General features: G+C 42.1%; 1 protein-coding gene across 1 annotated transcript; it reads left to right on the plus strand.

Moving 5' to 3' along the window:
• Nucleotides 1–7,658: 7,658 nt before the first annotated feature.
• Nucleotides 7,659–10,059, plus strand: zgc:174917 (uncharacterized protein LOC565650 homolog). Its single transcript, XM_007891575.2, has 6 exons — nucleotides 7,659–7,892; nucleotides 8,031–8,247; nucleotides 8,375–8,466; nucleotides 8,606–8,745; nucleotides 8,850–8,954; nucleotides 9,480–10,059. The coding sequence occupies exons 1-6, from the start codon at nucleotides 7,664–7,666 to the stop codon at nucleotides 9,585–9,587; spliced, it is 891 nt and encodes a 296-aa protein (XP_007889766.2). The 5' UTR covers nucleotides 7,659–7,663; the 3' UTR covers nucleotides 9,588–10,059.
• Nucleotides 10,060–13,432: the final 3,373 nt, after the last annotated feature.

Raw genomic sequence — 13,432 nt, forward strand, 5'->3', positions numbered from 1 at the left:
AGAAGGAGTCCGGAACTGAGTTCCAGAGAATATGGTCAGAATGGCTGAAAGCTCACCCACCCTTGGATCAGTTGGGACAGATCAGTTGGGGATGGGAAGCAAGGCGATTTTGCAATACAATAAAACTCACACGATGTTGGTATAGCACCTTTCATGCTGGGAGTGCTTGGTGACAAGTGGAGGGAGCAGCATGTGTAGTAAATTCACAGGTAGTCACAGATGTATGTGTGGGCGAAGCCTTGGAGGCATTATTGACCTCAGTACAATACGTGTTATGGGAACCCAACTGATCAAACTATGGAAAGGGAAGTAAATTGCATCCTCTGGCATGCTGATTGATACCCTGGCAGTTGTTAGAAGATGCTTAGTTAAAGGAACTAAGGTTGTGTGAAGTAAAAGCTAACTGCTTGCATAGCTGAAACTGTAGTCGCAAACTAGGTGCTATTTGAGGGCAGCAGGACTAACTTAAACTGTCTGGAAATGGCTGGTACAAGATAGCCAAGGGTCTGTGGAGTGGGAAGACCAAGATAAATCAGGATTGGGGTAAAAAAAAGTCAATAATCAGACTAGGAGGGCTGGGATTGGTCACAACAACAACAACAACAACAACAAGATTCCATTTATAAAGCGCCTTTCACGTCAGGAGGACGTCCCAAGGCGCTGCACAGTTGGGTCATGACCCGAGCAGGGGGGAAATGGTCAGGGTGAGGGGAGGGAAGGGAGGGAGCGAGGAAGGGGGAAATGGTCAGGGTGAGGGGAGGGAAGGGAGGGAGCGAGGAGGGGGAAGAGAGTCGAGAGGGGAGCTGAAGGCACGGTCAAAGAGAAAGGTTTTGAGACCGGCCTTGAAGGAGGAAAGGGAGGAAGCAAGGCGAAGGCACTGGGGGATGGTCACAGCATCGAATCCATGTTTTACATATACATAACAAACTGTGAAAGGGTTTAGGTATAAGATAGAGGTTTGATTGTATCCTGGGCAGTTGCCAAAGGAGTCATAGAGAGATGGAAAATTAAGTTGCTGCAAGGAACTGCCCACAAGTGTTACAGGATCATCTGAATTGGTGGTATTGCCTTTAATTCTATAATTGCTTATGTTTCAACTATTGTTTAATAATAAATTCCGTTACACCAATTTGGATTGTTGGGTCATATTTCGAACTCAGGGATCGGAAATCCCAACACAGTAAATCTTTGAACACGTAATTTCTTGTTCACATAACCTCTTTTCTGTCAAGAACATTCAGGGTGTTTTTTGGACCTCTTAGACCAGAGTTTCTCAAACTATGGGGCACATGGCATGCACCAGTTGCATACCTCGCAACAGTCCCAGGTTTTACATGTCCCGGCAAAACCACTTCCCCAAAACCTAAACCCTGCAACATTGCTTCCCATAACAACCAAACCCCAAACAAATTCACACTCCTCACTGCTAAGTGAGGACTGATGGACATTAGACTGACACCATTTATGATTCTTTGGGGTTGTGATTTCCTGAATGTTTGTGCAGTTTTGTTTTCACTGCTGCGATTTGTACTCTTTTTGAACAGAACCCATCAGATGAAGGTGCTTGGACTATGATTAGACTCAGATAATCATATTGTACTTGGGATCACCTTGTAATTGGTTATAATAATATTAATCATCCTTGAATTTGATAGAGCGCAATATCTGGTGTTGGTTTCGCACGTTCCAGAGTTACAACTAAATATAGACCAAAGTTCTCTCTGCATTGCCTCCAGGACTTTAACTGCAGGTGGCAAGATGTTGATGGAACAACAATATGTTGTTCTGGACACAGAAGAATGTGGTGCGGCAATATAATTGGGATCAGCAACGAGACCAACAAGGAGCAGATTAATGCTGACAAATATGTTTATTAATTCACTTTAATATCCAATGTTATAATTCTGACTCAATTTGAATCCAGCCCCTGCAGGTCAAAGCAAAAGGTGTGGATGCCACGGAGATCAATTGATTTTAATTTATATTTGCTGCCCTGGACTAATCCCCTGTTGACAGCTATGGGTCAGAGTATGTCTCCCCACACCTTAGGGATGGGTGCATCATTAGTGCTACATACCAAGGTAGGGGTGAAACCAATGGGAGAAATATGTGGCTGTTTGTCACATCTGTCACATCTTTAAATTAACCAGTCTCATATTCTTAGGACCGAATATTAAATAATCCTATTTCACATCAAACAATGTAGGGAATTTTCCATTTAGGCATCTCATTATTTAACGAATGACATGCTACAGATCTTTATTCCAACATAACAAATTTACATTCATATCATGCTTTCATGATGGGAGGACATCTCAAGGCGCTTGATAGTCCTGGTTTGGCACCAAAGCTGAAGGTGAGACAAGAGTCAAGGCTTGGGGACCCCAGAGTGCGCGTATGGGTTCTGCTGAAATGTAATCTGGTAAAAACACATAGATTGCCACTGAGAGCACAGTGTAGCAAGTTTCGCACGGCTTGTCCCAGAATCACCATACTTGTTAGGGCTTTTAGGGAGAGGATCCAATCGTAATTGTACATATAGGGACCAATGACTTTGGTAGGACCAGTAGGGACGAGTTAAGTAGCGAGTTCCGGGAATTGGGAATTAAATATAGGAATAGAACTTCCAAAGTGATGATATCGGGACTGTTACCTGAGCCAGGAGCTACTTGGTACAGGCAAAAGAAGATCATAGATCTGAATGCCGGGCTAAAAGAGTGGTGCGGAGAGCAGGAATTCCAATTCATGGGCCACTGGCACCAGTATTGGGGAAGATGGGAGCTTATCCAAAGGAATGGGCTCCACCTAAATAGGGCTGGGACAAATGTCCTGGCTACGCGAATAAATAGGGAGGTAGAAAGGGCTTTAAACTACTAAGGGGTGGGGGGGGGAGGTAAAAACATAGTAAAGTATAGTCCACCCCAGTTAAACTTGAGATCAACAAAAGCAAGAGAGCAGATTAACAAGGGAGAAGAGCAAAGTGTGTCAAGCAGGGAAAGGAAGTACAGTGATTGAGTGCTGGTGAATAGGGTTAATAGCCGGAAGTCAGAATTAAGGGCGCTATATCTGAATGCACGAAGCATTCGTAACAAGATAGATGAATTAGTTGCACAAATAGAGAGAAACCGGTATGATCTAGTAGCCATCACCTAGACATGGTTACAGGGTGATCAGGGATGCGAACTGAATATTCCCGGCTACGTGGTATATAGGAAAGATAGGCGATGTGGTAAACAAGGAGGGGGAGTGGCCCTGCTAATAAAAGATGGGATAAAAACAGTAGAGAGGAAAGATTTTAAATCTGAAAAGCAAGATGTAGAGTCAGTATGGGTAGAGATACGTAACTTCAAGGGGCAGAAAACTATAGTGGGAGTAGTTTATAGACCCCCAAACAGTGGTCAAAGTATCGCTCAAGGTATAAATCAAGAGATTAGTGGAGCATGTAGCAAAGGAAAGACACTAATTGTGGGTGATTTTAACCTGCACATAGACTGGGACAACCAAATTGGGAAAGGTAACATAGAAGAGGAGTTTATAGAATGTATTAGAGATAATTTTCTAGATCAATATGCTGAGGAGCCGACCAGGGAACAAGCCATATTAGACCTTGTTTTGTGTAATGAAACAGGGCTGATCAGCAAACTGGAACTTAAGGCTCCTCTCGGGCAAAGCGATCATAATATGATGGAATTTAGCGTTAAGTTAGAGAGGGAAGTAGTTAAGTCTGAAGCAAAAGTCTTCAATTTAAATCGAGCCAACTTTGCTGGTATGAGAGAGGATTTAGCCAGAATAAACTGGGAGACTAAACTTAAAGATTTGACGGTAGACCAGCAATGGCAGACATTCAAGGAGATAGTGCAAAATTCCCAACGAGCACATATTCCTTTGAGGAATAAGAATGCCATGGGAAAGGTGGTGCAGCCATGGCTAACTAGAGCAGTTAGGGAAAGTATCAAATCAAAAGAAAAAGCCTATAAAACAGCGAAGATGAGTAGTAAACCCGAGGATTGGGAGAACTTTAGGGAACAACAGAGGAGGACCAAAAAATTGATCAAGAGGGAGAAAATAGATTACGAGGGCAAACTAGCAAAGAACATAAAAACAGACTCCAAGAGTTTTTACAAATATATAAAGAGGAAAAGGCTAGCGAGGGTGAATGTGGGTCCATTACAGGCAGAGACCGGAGGAATTATAATAGGGGACAAAGACATGGCAGAGTCATTAAACAAGTATTTTTCTACAGTCTTCACCGTAGAAGACACTGGAAACATACCAAAAATAGAGGACCAAGAAGACAATGTTAGCGAGCAACTTAGGGAGATTAACATTAGTAAAGAGATGGTTCTAGGTAAATTGTCGGGTCTTAAAACCGATAAATCCCCTGGACCGGATGGCCTGCATCCGAGAGTTTTAAAGGAGGTGGCTACTGAGATAGTGGATGGCATGTCTATAATCTTCCAAAAGTCTGTGGATACTGGAAAAGTTCCCATTGATTGGAAGATTGCAAACGTAACTCCACTATTTAAGAAGGGTGGGAGAGAAAATAGGGAAAACTATAGACCAGTTAGTTTGACGTCAGTTGTAGGGAAAATTCTTGAGTCCTTAATAAAAGACGTAGTTATGGGATACCTGGAAGACCATAAAAAGATTAGGCAGAGTCAACATGGCTTTACAAAAGGGACGTCATGCTCGACTAACCTTTTAGAATTTTTTGAGGATGTATCCAGCAGGTTGGATAAGGGGGAACCAGTAGATGTGGTATATTTGGATTTTAGGAAGTGCTCGAAAATAAAATCAGCCAAATCTGTAAGGAAATAACGCTAATTCCTCTAACCAGATATCAGACTGTTTTATTATTATTCGTTCGTTATTCCCCAATATCCCGATGGGTCAGACCAAAGGTCGGTACAATCAAAAGATCTTATAACAGAATAACACCACTATAGATATCTTGAGTTCAAGAGTTCAACACTGTGTCTTTACAGCACACAAGCTTGATTTTTCATGCTTTCAGTCTTCTTGCTTACAGCTTTCAATTTTCCATCTCCGTACCCTTGTCTCCGCAGCCCGGAATGGCTCCACCTCTCTTATCCTTGTCTCTGCGACCGGGGAAGGCTCCATCTCCCGTATCCTTGTCTCCACGACCCGGGACGGCTCCATCTCCCGTATCCTTGTCTCCACGACCCGGGACGGCCCTGTACACAAAGTTATCGGAACTCTTATACCAATGTTCATCCAATCATGGTGCGGACATTAGATCATCTGGTCGAAATCATGCTGGGTTCACGTGAATACCTCATGGGGTGTACGTGCCTCACACACACAAACACACCATCCTTGAGACAGTCCGTTATCTCGTGTACGTGCAGGGAGTTTCAGTCCAGCTGTCCACAACACACTCAACTTAAAAGTTAACCCGTTCGCAACATCTATTATGATTCCAACATCATACAAAAAGTGTAAATTCTAACAGAAAGCATTTGACAAGGTGCCACCCAAAAGGCTGTTACTCAAGATCAAGGCCCACGGGATTAATGGGAAAATATTAACATGGATAGAAGAGTGGCTATCGGGTAAAAAGCAGAGAGTAGTGATAAATGGATCATTCTCGAATTGGCAGGATGTAACTAGTGGAGTGCCACAAGGATCAGTGCTTGGGCCTCAGCTATTTACCATTTACATCAATGATCTGGACGAGGACATTGAATGTAATGTGTCTAAGTTCGCGGATGATACTAAACTCGGTAGCAGAGTGAGCTCTCAGGATGATGCAAAAAGATTGCAACAAGATATAGATAGGCGAGGGGAGTGGGCAAGTAGGTGGCAGATGGAATTCAATGTTAGCAAGTGTGAAATTATTCACCTCGGTAGCAAGAATAAAAGAACAGATTATTTTCTGGAAGAGGAGAAGTTAGATAGAATTAGTATTCAAAGGGATTTGGGTGTCCTTGTACACCAGTCCCAAAAAGTTAGTTTGCAGGTGCAGCAGCAACTAAGAAGGCGAACGGTATGTTAGTGTTCATTTCGAAAGGTTTAGAATATAAGAGTAGGGAAGTCTTGCTGCAACTGTATAGGGCTTTGGTGAGACCGCATCGAGAGTATTGTGTGCAGTTTTGGTCTCCTTATTCAAAAAAGGACATACTTGCCCTTGAGGGGGTGCAGCGTAGATTCACTCGGTTAGTTCCTGGGATGAGGGGACTGACCTATGAGGATAGGCTGAATAAACTTGGGCTGTATTCTCTAGAGTACAGAAGAATTAGGGGAGATCTTATTGAAACTTATACGATTCTTAAAGGGCTGATAAAGTAGGCACAGGGGGACTGTTTCCCCGGTAGGAGAATCTATAACCAGGGGTCACAGTCTTAAAATTAAGGGTCAACCTTTTAGAACAGAGTTGAGGAAACATTTCTTCACTCAGAGGTTAGTGAACTTATGGAATTCACTACCCCAGAAGGCTGTAGATGCTCAGTCCTTGAACATTTTCAAGGCTGAGACTGATAGATTCTTGAAAAATAGAGGGATTAGGGGATATGGGGATAGGGCAGGTAATCAGAGTTAGGTGAGAAGATCAGCCATGATCTTAGTTACATCCTGCCAATTCGAGAATGCCAATTGGCTGCCGCGTTCGCCCACAAATATACAGTCAATTCACTTTACAGTGTGTTCTGTGAAGCGCTTTGGGACGTCCTCCCGACGTGAAAAGCGCTACATCAAATGCAAGGATTATTATTATTATTATTATTAACATAATCATAACAAAGCCATGAGAACACCTTCAAAGCCCCAATACATGTAGATAACGAACAGAAAAATGTTAGGATTGGTGAGGAGTGAGTCAGATCAAACTTATGGATCTTCAGAGGAAGATCCCAGTTCAGTACTGAGAGCTGAGAGGGCAACCAGTGTCCCACAAACAGTCGTGGATTGAGCGACCAATTTTTTTGATTGTTATTTTTTATTAGGATTTATTATTATGGGGTTGATACCCTATAAAACATGGGTTGCCCTGCATGCAGAATAGACCATGAAGAGATAAAGGAAGAGGCAGTCGAGACAGAGCCAGAAAACGGAAATAATATCTATCCAGTGAAGAATTCAATTCAGGACTGTGAGATCCAGTGGTCTGCCATTCATGATTTATTTATTTTTACACCTTGTCAATGTAAAATAACTCATCCGCCCCCATATTCCTATAATACTACGTCAAGCACATCCAATACGTCCACAAGGACACGTACTAAGGTCTCAGTTGCTGCTTTGTGAACATGTGGGTGAGACGTTTGCCAAACCAGGAAATGTAGCTATTTCCCAAAAACAAAAACCTTCGTGTTTCCTAGTCAGAAATATTTACAGGAGTGGCTTGTGAAGAGGAAGTGTTTTATCATGCTCCTCTAAAGGATCCTCTTAAATCCACCACCACAAAGACTAAAGCAAGTTCTACAAAGTTATTTGAGATAGGGGAAAACACAACGAAATAAGGCTTCCAGGTGTTTCTTCCCCAAACTGAGTGACAGGCAACTATTGAGGTGTCTTTTGCTATAGGTTTCGATTACATTTCCACAGATGATATGCATGAATTATCTCAATGAGTCAGCTGTAAAAAAATGTAGAGTGACGCACACCAATGAGATGAAGCAATAGCAGAAGAGCGACTCAAATATAAATGAGGCTTGAGCTGTTGTTACTTTCACATAACGCCAGAAACACATCTCGACCTGCTCCTGTGACCATCCACCGTCCATCCATCCATCCACCCATCCATCCATCCATCATGAAGAACGATCTACAAAGATCTTACCTTGAGAATGGGTATCTGACTGGACACCAAGTCTTGGACAAGAACGAGTTGGCTTTGGCCAGAAGGTCCTTCACTGACTTCGAGAATGAATTCGGTAAATAAAAGACACGTATCCGTTAAATTAGCCAATTAAGTGAAAAAAAAACGCTCTAAAAATGTAAATTGTCCCCAGTTTGTATAAAGGCTGGTATTTCGTTTGATAATGACAATTGGAATTGGTTTGTGTTTGCAGGTAAGGAGTTCACTCAGTACAGTCTCCACAATGTACACCTGCAGCACAAGTGGGTGATGGACCTGGCCTCACACCCTCAGGTTCTCAGCACCATCACTGCAGCTCTGGGTCCCAATGTCATCTTATTGGATTCCAGGTTCATCTGCAAATACCCAGCTTCGGATGTCCCTCACAAGGACGACGTGGCCCCCTATGTGGCCTGGCATCAGGACATCAGGTCAGTCAGGGGGTCAGTCACACTCACAGCTCGGCACTCAACTGAGAACTTCCTCTGAAGATCCATAGGTCTGACCTCACTCACTCCTCACCAATCCTAACTCTGTTCTCCTGTTTGTCACCTACAGGTATTGGGGCTTTGAAGGAGGTGCCGTGGCCTCTGTGTGGTTGGCTTTGGATGATGTTGACAGAGATAACGGAGTCTTGCAGGTGATCCCAGGTGAGTCACTCGTGGCACAGTGGCAGAGTCCGGCCACCAAATTCCTTCCACGAGACTTACCTTATTGTGAGCACTCTCAGCTGTGGGTACATGGACCTGTTGGGTGGCTAACACCAGTCCCTCTTCTGCTGTCATCCAGGAAGCCATAAATCGGGGTTGTTGGAACACGGAATCGCTGGTCTCCCCGGGAACATGCTGACAGCCAACCAGGAGATCCCCAGACATTTGGTTGATGCTGAAAAGGCTGTGGAATGTCCTCTCGGGGCAGGAGAAATGTCTGTAAGTCAGAGAGAGATTCCGAATGAATTGCTCCTGCTCTGCTTTGCTCTCCACCCTCATTGTGTCTCTGATTCACTGCAAAACCTTCTGCATTGCTCACTCAGGTCCACGATGGTCTGACAGTTCACTACAGTGAACCCAACATGTCAGACAGACGCCGATGTGGCTTTGTTATCCGCTACATCCCCACAACTGCCTATCCTGTCGAAGTGAGTATGTTTTTTTTTTGACTGCATGTTATAACTTGTAATTCACAAGCCCAGCTCTGCCTGTGGACTTTCCATTGCAGCTGATGGTCAAAGTTCTCAAAGGTGAACTTCTGTATCAAATGCACCTGGCTTTATAGATTATAACGTTATATCAAATGCAAGTATTATTATTATTATTATTATTATTATTATTAGGAGGCTATGCCCATGACTGTATGGGTTTTGCGGATGCTTTGCCAATATATTGGGGGGCTGTTTCCATTCTCATTGTTGTGAGCGATCGTGTTGGGAAGCATTGACAATCACAGAGCTCATTCCGCTTTACAGTATATCCTGTGAAGCGCTTTGAGACGTCTCAATGACGTGATAAGGCACAATATCAAACAAGGATTTGCATTATTGCGTTATTATTATGATTATTATTATTATAAGTGTACAACCTAACTTTCCAGGAATGTCAGATGATGAAACACATCCTGGAAGCTGCTTTCACTCTGTTCTAATTCCTGATATTTGTCCATTTAGGATCCAGACCGACCTCGTTCTTTCCCTGCGACAGTGCTGATAGCTGGAGAAGACAAGTTCGCTCACTTTAAAGATCACTCACCGAGTTTCTTTGTGAAGACATGTTAAAAAAAAGTTCTTTGTTTAAGTTTCTTGGAATTTATGGATTTATGGAATTCACTACCTCAGAAGGCTGTAGATGCTCAGTCCTTGAACATCTTCAAGGCTGAGACTGATAGATTTTTTTAAAAAATAGAGGGATTAGGGGATATGGGGATAGGGCAGGTAATTAGAGTTAGGTCTGAAGATCAGCCATGATCTTATCGAATGGCGGGGCAGGCTCGAGGGGCCGAATGCTCCTAATTCAGCGCCTTGGGACGTCCTCCTGACGTGAAAGGCGCTTTATAAATGGAATCTTGTTGTTGTTATTTAAAAAGTGTCACTATCTGACCGATGGTAGAAGTCTGCACTCCTCTGGGTAACTGCTGTGATAAACTGACGAAACTCATGATTTTATAAATTTTATAAATGATTTTATAAAGTTTATAGTTTACAGATATATTTCTTACATGAAACAATAAATTATATTCCTGGTACATTACCTCTGCAATGATCATTTCATTTTTGTACAAATAGTGTCCTGCCTGGGTTCAATTACCACCACTTTACAAATAAATATCACAATGTTATGATTAAAAGAATACACCCGTAAAACTAATAACCATATGAATACTGGACCTGGCTGTTTATATCCAAGACTACATAGTGGTCTAGTGGATAGCTATTTGTTAGGCCAGGGTATCAAGGAATTCGGGGTAAAGGCGGGTAATTGGACTTGAGGTACAGATCAGCCATGATCTTGTAGAATGGCGGAAGAGGCTCAAGGGGCTGAATGGCCTATTCCAGTTTCTATATTTACAGCTATTCGCAGCCAAAGCTTTCAAGATTAAACTAAAAATAAATAATACTTTAAAAAAATTAAATAAAAATAAAAAATAATTTAGTCACTCAAACCACGACTGTTCGTCGGAGGCCGCTGTGCACAATTAGCTGATGCATTTCATCCGTAAAATACACAGTCACTACACTTTACAATATATCCTGTGAAGCGCTTTGAGATGTCTCAATGACATGATACAGTGCCATATCAAATGCAAGAACAAGTAATGCAAGGATTAAAGCCCTAACAAGTATGATTAGAGTATTAGTATTAGAGCACTCACTTCACAAATGAGAAGATCCTGACTTGATTAGGGCTTAGGCAAGTTTCCTTACTCCAAACCCTCTGTTGACCTCGCCATAAGTAGGAACCCGGTTGTTAGTCGATTGGCGGATCGCATTCTGAAGGTAATAATCCCTTAAAAACAATTGTCACTCAATCCACAACTGTTTGTGGGACATTGCTGTGCGCAATTTGCTGCTGATTTTCGCCCACAAAATATACAAAATAGTCAATTCACTTCACAGAATATCCTATGAAGTGCTTAGGGTTAGGGTTACCATGGGTTCATGGCCATGGTATTTTCCTGCAGTATATAATTTTATCAACAAATTTAAAAATTCAATAGCTTCAAAGGCTACGATAACAAATGCAATGATTATTTAATATCCTATCATAAGGGTATGAGATTAAGGCTGGCTAAGTTAAAGATCAGAGTTAATCAGACTATTTTTGATCTACCCCAAAAGTGCACAAATAAGGGTTTTATTGTAAACAGTCACATATTTTTCCCATTGGTATCATCCCCACCTTGTAATGTGGCACTACTTCCAACTGCTGTCACCAACGATGCACCCATCCCCAAGGCTGTGGAGAGACCTACTCTGAACCATAGCCATCACCAGGGGATTAGTCCAGGGCAGCAAATATAAATTAAAATCAATTAATCTCAATGGCATCCATACTTTTTGCTTTGGCTTGCAGGGGCAAGTTCAAATTCAGTCAGAATTATAACACTGGACATTAAAATGGATTAATAAACATATCTGTCATATCTGCTTCTTCTTGGCTTTGGCTTTGTTAATGATCTCAATTGTATTGTCTCTCCACATTGCTCTGTGACATGAAAAATATTCTTCAATATCCTTTTAAGGTGATTCGTTCAATGAGTTTACTTTATTATCCTCTGCATGAGACATATTGGTCTCAAATTTCTCTTCACTTCTATTACTCCTCATATCATCTGCAGGCTTAGTCATGTGGCCAACAGTCACATATTTCAACATGGAATGCAAATGGCACCCGAAAATAATATAAATCGTCTAGTCATAACCCCAGTCAGATTCCAGTAAGTTTCTGCTCTGACTGTGCTTATCTGACATCAAGATCTGGATGATCACCAACTTCCTGCAGCTGAACATGGACAAGACAGAAGCCAACCTCCTTGTGTCCCATCAACGTCTTCTCAAGTGCAATTCTGAATACCTTCGCCTTTCCTGCCTATTCCTCAGGCTCACCAAGTCTATACACAACCTTAGCATCAAGTTCAATCTCCATTCAGTGGGCCAGTGCCCACTGAATGGAGGGAGCGGACAGGTTGGTATGGTGTTAAGAGGTCACAGAAGTCGAGAGGAGCATGACCGTGGAGGGCTTTAAACATTAGGACGAGGATTTTAAACTCAATTCTCTGAGGGATGGGAAGCCAGTGGAGTCGGAGCACAATGTAATGACTGAACAAAAAGGAAATGGATATAATTTCAGGCAGCATTTGAAATTGCAAACAATCCCTTAACCATAATTATAATCATAGGATAAGTACATGCATTTATCACATTTCAGATCTGACCATCCCAAGCTCTACCCGTCAGACCTCCCACCTCTTCCCGACACAAGCCACAGATAATCTCAGAAATCTGCAGTTTTGACCTTTCCCACATTCGGTTCGGTAAGCCTATTCCTCCCATCCTCATCTTGCAACATCGCCTCATATTTTCCAGTGGTCTGAGGTTCTAGATCCTTGCCTCCTCCATTCCCCAATCTCCCTCTTCCCACTGCTCAGTGAGCACCCGCCTACTCAATGTCTCCTGGCTTATTCAACCCCCCTCAGTGGTCTGGCTTTTAAATAAATTCCATCTAGGAATTCCTCCGACTTATCCCCTCCATTATCTGAACCTTCCTCTTTGACCACAACTGTGGTCATCTTTTGCTCCCCAACCTCCCTCAGCTCCCACTCCAGCTCGAGTGGCAAGTCAGGACTGCGGAACATCTTGGGATGTCCTCCTGATGTGTAAGGCACCATATACATATAAATTTGTTGTTATTTTAGTAAAGATCAGTAAAGATTTTAGTAAAGTGCATCATCCATTAATTAATGAGATGCCAGAATGGAAAATTCCTGCAAACATTTGATGTTATAGGTGAAATATTAAATGCAAGAATTATTTAATATTCTGTCCTAAAGATATGAGACTGAGGCTGTCGGGTTGAAAAATGGGATTAAAAATTAAGAATTAATTAGGCAATTCCCAATCCACTGTTACAATGCACAAGTAAGCCTGGTCATTTTTATTTTCGGAAAAAGTCACATATTGTATTTTCCTCAATGATTTCATCCCCACTTTGATAGTCATCACTAACTCCAACTTCCATTACCAAGATATGTTTGTGATTCAGGGACCATTGCAGTGCACAAGTGGTGAGAAATGCTAAAAATAGAATCTTCATAGATGTGAATGAGATTAACCAGAGATTAGTGACCAATTAACTGAACATCTGTAAAAGGGAAATGCTTGAAAGCATTGGAAGATGCCATGTGGAGTGAGCAAGACAGCAAGACAGATTTTTTTTTGTGGAGAAAAGCACACACTCAGATTTGATGGATAGATTGGCCCGTTTCTGTGCTGCAATGCTAGATCTGCGCAGTTTTATGATGCTGTTAGTTATAATAATAATCCTTTTATATGATATAGCACCTTATTACGTCTAAAGCACTTCACGGAATATACTGTAAAGTGAATTGACTGTATATTTTGTG

The sequence above is a fragment of the Callorhinchus milii genome, unplaced genomic scaffold, assembly GCF_018977255.1.
Source record: "Callorhinchus milii isolate IMCB2004 unplaced genomic scaffold, IMCB_Cmil_1.0 Scaffold15, whole genome shotgun sequence".
Classification (NCBI taxonomy): Eukaryota; Metazoa; Chordata; class Chondrichthyes; order Chimaeriformes; family Callorhinchidae; genus Callorhinchus; species Callorhinchus milii.